At 36.4% G+C, this 13563-nt stretch overlaps 1 protein-coding gene across 1 annotated transcript; it reads left to right on the forward strand.

Moving 5' to 3' along the window:
* Positions 1-2571: 2571 nt before the first annotated feature.
* LOC128201223 (uncharacterized) lies at positions 2572-13351 on the forward strand. Its single transcript, XM_052897545.1, has 3 exons — positions 2572-7548; positions 13046-13130; positions 13326-13351. Exons 1-3 carry the CDS (start codon positions 2572-2574, stop codon positions 13349-13351), a joined length of 5088 nt encoding a protein of 1695 aa, XP_052753505.1.
* Positions 13352-13563: the final 212 nt, after the last annotated feature.

The following is a 13563-nucleotide window of genomic DNA, read 5'->3' on the forward strand; positions in this document are numbered from 1 at the left end:
TCAAATGCCTTTAAACTAAACGTTGTTTTATTCTGCTTTAATGGCAAACAAACGTACGGCCCGTCTGAAGGTAAACGATATGACCGTAACCTATGGAAGCCTATAACATCAGAGATGTTACGCACGCGTTAGAAACCTTATTAAACTCTTTCGAAAAATACAGGAGCAAATACCTGGTTTTCGTATATAACGAATTACAAGTATTCGAACTCTCTCACTACAGGCCCTCTAGAGGTCGGAGAGCCGAGCTATGCCATCGATTTTCCTCAAAATTACTTTGATCGCCGTCTTTGATGCAATATACGATGTTAAAAGTTTCACTAATCAAAGTTCAACCCGGTCGCTTTTTCAAAGTTTTCTTGAAGCTATCCCAATGTAATATCGCGAAAACTGTCCCCTTGTTTTCGAAGCGGATGCTGTTACATATTTTTTTAATTAAAAATAATAAAAAATATATAATATTCTTTATTTTGGACTTGTAAAAAGAGATATAGTGATTAATGTAACAACTTGTTAGCAAGGGTTTAAAATATATACATATATTATAAACTTCGATTATAGAGTGTTTCCATACAAATACTCAGAGAAAAGCGAGTCAACTTTTTCATACAATTTTGCGTGATAAATAGTTGAGTGACTCCTTTATAACTTCTATATTTATTTTGTCTCATAAAAAACTGCACCTTTTTAATGCACGAAAATTCATTTTATTTATTAAATAATTAAATATAGATACATCAAGGTGCATTGTGTGCGTAAGTATATAGAACATTAATAGGAAAAACCAGCAAGAAGTTGACCCGTTTTGAGGCTCGATACTCTATCTATATAATCTAAGATTATAAATGTATACAAAATATTTAGAATGGGTCGTAAAACCAAAAGCTTTGTATATCATATTACGCTGACCCCATAATTGATAGATAAATAAATAGATAATTTATTTGCATTACTTACAGCACACAAATTATAACATATATAGATATAAATAAAAAAGCGAGATAATATATAAGATTAAAAAAAAATACATAAAGACAAATACAATTTTTCCTATTGTGCGTGTGCCATAACAATACAACATTGTCACAACTCAGCTTATTGCTTCGCCCTTAAAAAAGCAAAGCACTGATATTCTGTTGTAGCCAAAGGGATAAAGGCAGGAAGATAATTGCATACAAAATATTTAAAATGTCGATTTCCACGTTGAATTCAACTAGACGAAATATGGAAACGTCAAGAACACTTTATGTTCACCACAAGAATAGCTATTTATGGGGCTGTGAACCCACATCCGCCCACATTCGCCGTGTGGTCCCAGTATAGAATGGGCCACCGTTTCCTTTCCCGTGGGTGTCATAAGAGGCCCTCTTAAAATGTCACCAAGGCCTACAAGAGGTAGAAGTGCACTTTTATATATTAAATTCGCATTCTCAAACTTCTCATTAATATTTACTGTATTTGTTATTTCTCTTTTTACTTGGTGCAATAAAGTGTAAATGTTAAGAATTGTAGCTTAAATAAATTTCGCCTGGCAACATTTTTGCACAATAAAAAAAAAAAAAAGTCTTGTCGGTTGTTATCGAATGTGTCGGTAGAACGTATGTTCGTTGTCGTCGTTCTCGTTTAAAAATATTATCGCACGCGTGCATATATTGCCGCGAATATCGTTTGTCTTTTCGTATCGCTTTTTTAATCATATCACACATAACCAAGAGGCTGATTGAGAGGAGGGCATTGCACTGCTGGTCGGTTCAAGGCGGTGGATAGGTAACCTGGATCTGAGGGTAAGTTCGAACGAGCCAGAAGTACTGGGAAGCCTAAAGCCAGAACCGAATCCTGCTAACTACAAAGTTTCAGGTCAGTGGTCTCCACTTTCATTATCCTCTTGTGTTTCTTATGTTAACTACCACCATTGTATTAAAATTTCATACAGTCCACTAATAACCGTTGCCGGACGATTAATTTCATTTTTTGTAAGATCTTATTTTACGAACGGTTAACATTTTGTTGGCCCTTCGGCGGATTTTGTTGTAAGGCGATCTTTGGATAATTTAGTGTAATTTCGAGTATAAAAAACTAATTTTCGTAATTCTTTTGCATTATTAATTTTTTGTAAAAATAAGTGGGTACTTTTACATCATACATTAGCAATCAGGATTTCTTCCATTTTGACGCCATATTGCGTTTCGTTGTATTAATTTCATGAAACGTTTTGTTCCATCATTTTGTCGCAATAAATCTCGCCGATCGTTTTTGTTGAAATAACTTTTTGCAAAATAATAAAAACATTATTCATTGAATATAAATAAATATTTTCATTGATAATATTGATAATTTAAAAATCGTAATTCTTTATCTAAAATGTTTAAATTGATTTTGCGCTAATAAAACTTATCGTTTCAGAACGTATCTTAAAAGTGACTGTCAATGTAAAAATTGATAGTCATATTTTGTTTTCGTAATTTGGTTGTCAATTTCGTTTGTTTTGATTTTGTTGTTTGTTATTTTCCAAGTTATTTCATTTTATTTGGATATTGCGTTGTAATTAAAAAATAGTTATTTTGTTAAACAATGGAAACCAGTCGTTCATCGTTGGATGCAGGCGATAGAAATCGCATTGGGCGTGATTATGCTTTTGCCCGCATAGAAATGATGGAGGGCACCGATTTAATTGGTTATAGTTTACAGGATGTAAAGGATATTGAGGATGATTTCCATAAGTCACAGTTGGAACTATTAACATCGTTGTCCGGGAGTGATACATCCAGTGAATTAAAATTGTCATTTCGTTTTGAGCAAATAGTAAAATCAATAAAACATCGTTTGAAAAATATAGAACAGAAACCTGTTATATCGTCTAGTGGTAGTAGTAATATGAAATTACCCAGAATTATTATAAAACCCTTTGACAGCCGTATTGAAAATTGGGTCTCTTTTATTCAGTTGTTCGACTCACTAATTCACTCTAAAGAGATAGCACCAGTAGAAAAACTTCATTACTTATTGTCAAATGTTCAAGGTGAAGCTTTAGATTTAATTAAAAATTATCCCCTTTGTGATGAAAACTATTTGTTAGCATATAAAACCTTAAAGCACAAACATGAACAAAAAAGAGTCATCGCTACTGTCTTTTATGAAAGATTATTAAATTGTGAATCAGTGAAGTCAAAGAGTAGCTTAGAATTAAACAGAATTTGTCGAACATTTAAAGAAAATTTAGATATACTTTCGAAATACCAGTTACCTGATAGTAATTTCATGTTATTTAATTTGTTGTGGAGTAAATTGGATGCAGTAACAAGGGAAGCATTTGAGTTACAACTGGATTCAAATGTTGATATACCTAAATATGAAAATTTAATTAACTTCATAGAAAAAAGAAGTCGAGCCTTGGAGAATTCAAACACATCAAAGTCAAATATTATTACTAGTAAACCAACAATTAGGTCAAAACCATCGCTTATTGTGCCTTCGGTTAACTGTATTGCTTGTTCTTCTTCCAGTCATAGTGTGGAGAAGTGTTCAAAATTCAATAACTTGTCACCCTTTGAAAGATTCTCTTTAATAAAAGAAAATAAACTGTGTATTGGATGTTTTCGGCCCTCACATATTGTAAAGAATTGTAGAACATTTAGTAATTGTTCTAAGTGTAAATATAGACATCACACTTTACTTCATTTTGACAAAGGTGATAATACAGAGCTTTCACCGCAAGCTTCAGCAGTTACCACCACCTTGGCTGTATTGGGCACTGAAACTCAAGTTTTGTTTTCAACTGCAGTTGTTCTTATTAAAACTAAATTAAATAAATGGACACCTATTCGTATTCTTTTGGATAGTGCTAGTGCTTGCAATTTTATTACACACACCTGTGCAAGGAAACTTGGACTTCACATTGGGAATACCAAACAATCTGTTAGTGGTATTGGTCATGTGTCAGCCGACACACTCGGATCTGTCGCTTGTGAAATTATTCCATCAAATGGTGATGTCACTTGTAAATTTTCATTTGAAGCTTTTGTTTTGCCAAAGATTTGTTCAGATATGCCATCCGGACAAATTGATGTCTCGGCTTGGAAACATATTCTGGATTTGGATCTTGCTGATCCCTCATTCCACATACCTGGACCTATCGATATGTTAGTTAGTGTTAACATTTTGACATCAGCACTTCAAGAAGGCCTTGTCAAAGGCAATGTAGGTCAGCCCATTGCTGTTAGCACTGTATTCGGCTGGGTAGTGATGGGAGAATGTGCTACTCATGTTGATTCTTATCGTTCTCATCGTGTCTCTAGTTCCACAAACAACGATTGTCTCTTTGTTTCAAGTTGGTCTTTGGACAGCAATATTAAACGTTTTTGGGAATTAGAAACTATTGATCCCCCCAAATCTGTCGTACTTTCGAAATCAGAATTATCGTGTGAAAACTATATGAACGCTTCATATTGTCGTAGTCCTGAAGGTAGGATGGTAGTACCATTAACTTTCGTTGACCCTCAGGCGAAGCCCAAGTTTTGTAATTCTCGTGAGATTGCTCTCAAGCGTCTTTTAAATTTGGAGAGGAAATTTAAAACAAACCCTCTATTTCGGACTGCTTATGTCAAATTCATGGATGACTATTTTCAAAGTGGTCACATGGAGGAAGTTGAACCACCTTCATCGAATGATGGTAATTTTTATTACATTCCGCATCATGGAGTGATGCGGCCTGACTCGGCTACTACTCCTTTGCGTACAGTATTCGATGCAAGCGCCAAGGATACTACAGGAAGGTCCTTAAATGATTCTTTATTACCGGGCCCTAAGCTGCAAAAGAACATTTTTGACTTGTTAGTCAGATTTCGTTGGCATGCAGTTGTGTTCACTGCAGACATCAAGCAGATGTATCGTCAATTTCTTGTTCATCTTCGAGACTGTGATTATCAACGCATTTTGTGGCGTCCTTCTCCTAATGATCCTGTTAGGGATTTTCGATTACTCACAGTGACTTATGGTGTATCCTGTGCCCCATATCAGGCTCTTTGGTGCATTGCTAGGTTGGCAAAGGAATTTTCGTCTCTTGCTTCACGTGGTAGTGCAGTATTAGCTAGAGATACTTATGTTGATGACGTCGTATCAGGCGCCGATTCTGTAGAGAATGCTCTGCAAATACGTCAGGAATTAGTAGAAATTTTGTCGTCGGGTCATCTTCACTTGCGTAAATGGACTTCAAACTGTCCAGAATTTCTAGAAAAGGTGTCAGATTCCGACTTGTACTCGGAGCAACTTCGTGATTTTGAAGATGTTCGTGATGTTTCGGTTAAAATATTGGGTCTTTCATGGTTTCCTGGGGATGATCTTTTTACATTTAAGACATCTTCCAGTGATACTCGTTGTACCAAGCGATCCATTCTGTCGGACATCGCTAGAATCTTCGACCCATTGGGTTTGTTAGCACCAGTGGTATTTCTGGCAAAATATTTGATACAACTTTTGTGGTTATCGGGTGTCGATTGGGATAGTGATGCTCCCGTCACTATCAGTCAAGAGTGGTTTAAATTTAAATCACAATTGTCGTCGTTAAGTTCGTTTTCCATTCCTCGCAGAATGGTCGAGTCTTTTGAGTCATTACAACTCCATGGGTTCTGTGATGCCTCGGAAAGAGGTTATTGTGCCGTCATATATTGTCGTGTCGTTAAGAATGATGGTTCTGTCGTCGTGCGCTTGTGTTGTGCAAAATCAAAGGTAGCTCCTCTACGTAAGTGCTCAATTCCACGTTTGGAATTGTTAGCAGCTGTCTTATTGTCGGACTTAATTTGCTCATTTGTCGAGGCTTTAAAAGAGTTTTATCCCTTTAGTAATATTTATGCTTGGTCAGATTCAACTGTCGCTCTGACTTGGATTCGTGCTTGTCCATCTAAATGGAAAACTTTCGTGGCTAATAGAGTGGTAAATATTCAGGAGAAAGTCCCTCCGCAAAATTGGCATCACGTTTCTGGGTTTGAAAATCCAGCGGATTGTGGTTCTCGCGGCTTACTTCCTGTTGATTTAGTCCAGAATACGTTATGGTGGGCGGGACCTGCCTGGCTCTCCAACCCTGAAGTGTCGTGGCCACATTCAGAGATGTCGTTCGATCAAGCCGCTGCTGATGAACAAAAGATTTATAGTCTTTTCACAGCCTCTAATATGTCGTTTATAGATGATTTATTAAATAGATTCTCGTCGTTACAGCGCACCTTGCGTATTTTGGCTTATTGTTTTAGATATATTCATAATTTGCAAAACTCTATGCTGAAAAATAATTGTAATTTGTCGGGTGCAGAGATAAATCAAGCGTTTCGTTTTCTAGTGAGGCATGTTCAGGAGCGTTGTTTTGCATCAGAATTTTGTAGTTTATCGAAGGAAGGATCGTCGCTTTCCATTTCCAAACCCATTCGAAAGTTGTCTCCATTCTTGGATGAACATGGTCTTTTGAGGGTGGGCGGTCGGCTTTCCAAGGGAAACCTAACTTATGATGTCAAACATCCAATTTTATTGCCTCGTAATCATAGATTAACAACACTCATTATCGAAGAGTATCATCATCGGTTTATGCACCCTGGTATGCAAACTTTGAAAAACTTATTATCTCAAGAGTTTTGGATATTGTCTTCGAAGAGAGCTATTCATGCAGTAATATCCTCGTGTGTAAAATGCTTTCGTGCTCATCCTAGAGTTGCAGCGCCACCTATCATGGGTAACTTACCAGCGTTTCGTATCAATCAAATAAAGCCATTTTCGGTTTCGGCAGTCGACTATGCTGGTCCTTTCGATATTAGTTTGGGTCATGGTCGTGGTACACGTACATTTAAATCGTACGTATGTGTTTTTGTATGCACTGCCACCAAGGCAGTGCACCTTGAACTCGTGTCTGAGTTAACTACGGAAGCATACCTAGCAGCTTTAAGGCGCTTTATCGCTCGGCGCGGTCGTTGCTCTCGGTTGATTTCGGATCAAGGTAGAAATTTTATCGGTGCAGCAAATGTATTGCATGACTTGCTGCAAAATGCTACGCATGTAGAACAAATTGAATTTGTCTTTAATCCACCAGGTAGTCCGCATTTTTCCGGTTTAGCAGAAGCTGGTGTGAAGTCAATAAAGACTCATTTGTCTCGTGTAATAGGTATACAACGTCTTACTTTCGAAGAGTTTTATACCGTCTTAGCTCAAATAGAGGCCATGTTAAACTCAAGACCTCTATCGCCTATCAGTTCGGATCCGAATGACTTTTCGGTGTTGACTCCTGGTCATTTTCTCACCATGGAACCTCTCACTATATTACCTGAAAGTAATCTAGTTGATAAAAAATTGGGACCGTTGCAGCGTTGGAAATTGCTACAAAAAATCCATCAGGATTTCTGGCGCAAGTGGCATTTAGAGTACTTGCATACCTTGCAGTCGCGTCTCAAATGGTACAACAAACAACAGGAGATTGATGTCGGCACTCTTGTTCTCATTGTCAATGAGCAATGCAGTCCAATGAAATGGAGGATTGGTCGAGTAGTCAAACTTCACCGTGGTACTGATGGAGTTTGTAGAGTCGTTACCATTCGAACCAATTCTGGTGAATGTAAGAGGCCAGTCGTTAAACTGTGCCCTCTACCGTTATCAAATTAAAGACCTTTGTTAAATTTTTGTCGTTTAACTTGTCGTTATTTATCGTTAAATTAATTGTGTCGTTTGAAAGGAAACCTATTGCTAATGTGTAATTAGGAAAATATGTTGTATTTTGGTGGGCGGAATGTTAAGAATTGTAGCTTAAATAAATTTCGCCTGGCAACATTTTTGCACAATAAAAAAAAAAAGTCTTGTCGGTTGTTATCGAATGTGTCGGTAGAACGTATGTTCGTTGTCGTCGTTCTCGTTTAAAAATATTATCGCACGCGTGCATATATTGCCGCGAATATCGTTTGTCTTTTCGTATCGCTTTTTTAATCATATCACACATAACCAAGAGGCTGATTGAGAGGAGGGCATTGCACTGCTGGTCGGTTCAAGGCGGTGGATAGGTAACCTGGATCTGAAGGTAAGTTCGAACGAGCCAGAAGTACTGGGAAGCCTAAAGCCAGAACCGAATCCTGCTAACTACAAAGTTTCAGGTCAGTGGTCTCCACTTTCATTATCCTCTTGTGTTTCTTATGTTAACTACCACCATTGTATTAAAATTTCATACAGTCCACTAATAACCGTTGCCGGACGATTAATTTCATTTTTTGTAAGATCTTATTTTACGAACGGTTAACAGTAAATAAATAAATAAATTTTTGTAAAAAAAACCTCGGGAAAAATCTTAAATACGTCAATAATGATAACAGTCGAAAAACAACTCTGCCTACTCCATTTTGTGATTATAGTCGTGGACATATTTAATTTTCACCCTACATAGATAGAAGATAGGTAGCTGCATTTCTTTATTACCAACAGTAATAATAAATACAAAAAAAAACAACAATAAAGAAAAAAAATCACTACGTTTTGCTAGTAACAGAACCTGCCTCAACTGTTGTTATGTACAAGTATGCACACTTCTGCAGAGATATAAATATCTTTAACCTCATACTAATATAACATAATAATATTAGTCCATTACCCTAAGGTTGTCTTCAAAAGATTGCTGTCAGCAATAACCGCCTTACTGTACTTATACAATTGTATCGTTACATTTATTAATTGTCTTGTTCTTCCCCCCTATATTTTACGTGTATAATGCAAATAAAGTATACTCATTCATTAAATCATAACGTGACACGTGATACAACGTATCTACCTGTATCTATCAGGCAGATGTACAATAATCAAACCTTCTTCGCAAAAAGGGCCGGACGCCGAACACGAATAATATAATACCCTTAATAGAGATACGTGTGAGACGACATAAATAGAAACCAGTAGATGAGTTTTCAGTCACTGTTATCCACAATAGATATTTCCAGTTGGTGTTGCCACATTGAGTCTTTTTGCACGATTTTGGATAAAAATTTTAGTCTTAGATAAAAATAAAATCGGTGAGTAAAATTTTAAACATTTTATTTGAGGTTTATTGCAATTTGTAAACAGATATTGTCAAAGAATATATACGAATACGAAGTTCTTGAATGCTAGCCCCGTACAGGCAAATGCAGTAAAGGATGATCCTCTAGTAGATGAAGCAAAGGCAACAAATGCTTTACAGAGAATCATTGGATGCAGGTGGCTCGAAACCGTTCCTTATGGCAGTCTTATGGTAGGCCTATGTTCAGCAGTGAACAGTTAATGGTTTAACTGATGATAATGATGACATATGAGTCCTATTAAAGACTATATAATAACGATGACGTCAGCGTTGAGAGCGCTCCTATTTTTATGCTCAATGCTCATGTAGCGGTAAAACGTACTTTATAATTTTTTTTAATTTTTTATTTTACTTTATACAAAAATCCACAGCTCTTAAAATATAACTTACATGCTAAGTATCTTATAAATACAGCCAATAACGGATTTTATTTATACAAACAAAAATTTTGATTCCAAAGCGAAGTAGGCAAGTTAGAGTGGGTGTATGCAAGTAATATAAGGACATGTATGAAAGAAACCATATATAATAGTGAGTGTCCATAAAGTTAAGTTAATTGATATATAAAATAATTAAAATCCATGTTGAATCCAATTGAAATGGTAAAATGGACAAAAGTTTATGTTTTGGGTACAAGTGTAGGGAAACGTGCCAATTTGGAAACAAAAATAATTGAAATTTGAGGAAAAATAAAACATTACATCGGGCAATTCTGTTTCCAACGTGATTGTTAGTGACTCAGTTTCACAATGCCAACAAGCTAGACAGTTTCATTAAACCGCCGCCATACAATATACTGGTACAGTATTTACTATTAATAATTCGTGGGAGCTAACGAACTGAATAATAATTAATATCTCCGATTCTATATGTCTGCTGTGGAGGAATACTATTTAAGAGGGCGTCCTGGCTAAGATATTGCAAATGATTTTATTTAATACACTTTAAAAATAAATTTATAAATTCTCACGTAACCTGGGGGTCTACCATGAAATGAAATTCCGAATTTTCGGGTACAATTTCGTGTTTTTGTTCGTACCTAAATCGACCCAGTAAATGGAGCTTAACGGTTTATTCATCATAAATCCTATCCTAATAGTCCAAAGGAACGATATTTTAATATTTTTAATAATTTTAAACGGCATGTATTATGTAATTTTAACATCAAATTTCTATTTCGTTCGTCCCCGAAATTTTGGAAAATATTTCGTGGTAGGCCCTCTGGTCGGATCCTGACCAACATTTGTCAGATATGTGACTGTGTACAAAATGAGCTCAAAACGATGAGTTCTGAAGTTATAAAAATATTATATAGTCTTAGATATAACCCATAGCGCCATCTAGATCGATTAAGCAGCTTCGCTAACCAAGTGGCAATAAAATAATTCTATCGATAGAAGCCAACAAACGCTTAGAAAATGAAAAAATAAAAAATAGCTTTATCAAGCTACCTTAAAATTTTGAGTTTTGTTTGTGCTGTATTTGCAACCCGTTAGACTGACAATGGAGTGAAAGAAGGAAGGAATTAATTTCTAATGCACTAATGCCAGAGAAAAAAAAAACTCAAAAAGCAAAGCTAACTCTAGATTAAGATACCTAGTTAGTGTAGTAATAGTAAACTAGCACCACTAAGAAAGAATTTGAGGGGAACAACAGTCAACATGTTGTACGCAGACGATACAAATTTGGTACCTATTGCTACTGGGAGTCACACACAATCAAATTCTATATCACTCTTAACGGCTACTCGAGTTTACTTTAGAATCCGGACGTAATTTCTAATTTGCTGAAAAATGAACGCTTAAACTTGCAAGTCCATTTTTTATACCACAAAGGTCGTAAACAAGCCAGTCTTATGGGAAACGGTCCCTGGATGCCGACGACACTAAGAGGTGTCACGTACGCGTTGCCGACCCTGAAGAAACCTTAACACACCTTTTTTTAAGAACCCCATACTGTAGTTTTTAAGGAAAACCTTGACAGGCAGCTCATACCACAGCCTGAGCGTCCGCGGGAGAAAATACCTTTGAAACCGTGTTGCACGTGACCATGGAGGTTCAAGCGTATGAGGATAAATTCCCTGTCGATGGTGATAAACGATGACTGTGGGCATCATTTCAAACCATTCCCTAAGAGCACAACCCATACGAGTATTGGATTGTATTCATTTCTGTAATTAAATACAAAATTAATTAAAACTTAGCAACTTTGATATTATTAACAAAGCGGGCCTCTTAATACATAGAAAATACATTGTGTGTACGTATAATATTTGCAGTAATAAATGATACTTGGAAATTGCTCCCCTACGAACTACTACAACAACTACGAACTACGTGGAATGGTTCATTCTGTGTACATAAGCCCTGCATTGAAAATAGTATTTAACAAGAATTTAACAAGTTATTTCATTGGGGGCAGGGTATTATTAGAAAAACGAGTCCTATAGCACCAAAGTCTAGAGTATAACTGACAGATTAATCTCCATACGAACCCATGAAAATCAGGTGATTTTTTTACTACTATGGTGGCAAAGAAGCATTTGATGGTAACCGGGATTACTGTAGTATATGGACGCCTGTAACACCAGAGATGTGACCGTTGCCAACCTTTAAGAAATCTTAATACAGACTTTTCGAAGAATCCCATGCTGTAATCTCTAGGGGAAGCCTCGGTAGCAAGATCATTCCATAACATGAGTGCCCGCAGGAGAAAGTTCCTCAGAACCCGCACTGTACGTGACCATTCTGGTTCGTGGAAACCGATCCAAGACAATTCATAGAAACAGTACTATAGATACTCGTATTATAAATGACGACCTCAAATGTGTTGCAGGAAGTCAGTGAACAGTGTTACCAAGATCAGTATTTTTGCCCAATTCTGAGTACAAAAAAAAATTGTATAAAAAATTTCAGACAAAAATAAAATCGGTATGGAGATATTTTTTGGTAATCTTTTGGGACTTTTAGTGTTCAAAAACTGTACAGAATCAAATAATTATTACACAACCATTGAATATACTTCGCTGTGTGGTCCCAGCATAGAATGGGCCACCCTTGTTTTCCCGTGGGTAACGTAATAGACGATTAAGGGATCTTAATGGTCTAGGGATGGGCAGTAACGTCCTTGTTAAAACATCACCAAAGGCTAACTTCGGTTGACCCGTTTGTTAAACGTGGTAAATTACTACTACCACTACTACTGGCTAAATCCCCCAGCAGTTGATAATCAACGACTGATACGATGATGATGATTGAATGTATAAGTAGATGATTAATACGTATGTTAAAAGTTCAGCACAGAAAGCGGCTTTTTTTTTTATTCTTCATGTGGTTTTGTGGATACCAGATACGTACGGACAAAAATTTATGATTGGATAAAACTTCGTATTAAATTGGAAACAAATCATTTTAATTTTGAAGAGTAATAAAAAACACCTCTGGCAACATTGCGTGTACTGTTTACGATCGTTGCATGTAGTACATGTGTGTGTATTTGTGTGTGTGTCGTAATCCTGTATTCAGCAGTGAACACTGGAATAGTAGAAATGATATTAGCGATTCTATTGAAGAAGAATCTGTACGTATGACTGCTAACACATCGGTTCACCTTCAGGACTGCTCAGGGTTTCGCAGAAGTTCATTAGAGAGAAATATTATTAGAAAACAAACGATTGGTGTAGATTTAATTATGTTTTCAACATAGCTTAAGAGCCGAAGACTATTTGAGATAGTGATAAACAAAATTGAGATTTAGAGTTCTTTTTTACATAAAAAAATTACATAATTAATATGGATTTAGCTGCATTTATTAATCTAGAAAAAAATGTACATTTTTTTTTATGTAAATCGCTCAATGAGAAACCTTCCAGAAGAAAAACATAATTTCGAATTTTAAAGCCTACTTTAAATCTAAAAATTTAAAAGTTCGTTTCGTTGGAATCAATGCTTATCTGTGATATGTTCACAATTCCAGGACACGCCTCCTAACATCTCTAAAAGCATTGGGATCCTTGGTGTCGACGTCTCTAGTGACATAGAGTTGCGTGGCCACCTCGAAGGTAAGGTTCTCCTTCAAAAAACTCAGTGTACTTAATAGAGCGAAGCATTACTTCATGCCGGATCAACGATTAATGCTCTACAAATCGCAAATCCGGCCCCATGTGCTGTCACTTATGGGCGGGAGTACCTAGATACCAGCTTGAACTCTTCGACTCAGTGCAACGACGTACTATGAGAATTGTCGATGATCCCAGGTTTACAAGCGATACCGAACCCTTAAGCCTTAGGAAAGATTTTGCCTCATTCTGTGTGTTCTATCACTTGTACAACGGATTGTGCTCAGAGGAATTATTTAATATAATACCCACGGCCACTTTCTACCATCGTACGGCTCACCATCGATAGGGAGTTTACCCTCATAAGTTCAGCCTAAGTGATTGCGTACAACGCGGTATCAGATATGTTTTCTCCTACGAACACTCAAGTTATGGA

Source organism: Galleria mellonella, unplaced genomic scaffold (assembly GCF_026898425.1).
Source record: "Galleria mellonella isolate WM207_F2 unplaced genomic scaffold, CSIRO_AGI_GalMel_v1 utg37, whole genome shotgun sequence".
Classification (NCBI taxonomy): domain Eukaryota; kingdom Metazoa; phylum Arthropoda; class Insecta; order Lepidoptera; family Pyralidae; genus Galleria; species Galleria mellonella.

Excerpts from the sequence above, each read along its gene's own strand:
- LOC128201223 (XM_052897545.1), top strand. The coding sequence starts at position 2,572 with ATGGAAACCAGTCGTTCATCGTTGGATGCAGGCGATAGAAATCGCATT. Across the intron at positions 7,549-13,045 it reads TTCACCGTGGTACTGATGGA|GACACGCCTCCTAACATCTC; the intron begins GTTTGTAGAGTC and ends TCACAATTCCAG. Across the intron at positions 13,131-13,325 it reads GTTGCGTGGCCACCTCGAAG|GTTTACAAGCGATACCGAAC; the intron begins GTAAGGTTCTCC and ends CGATGATCCCAG.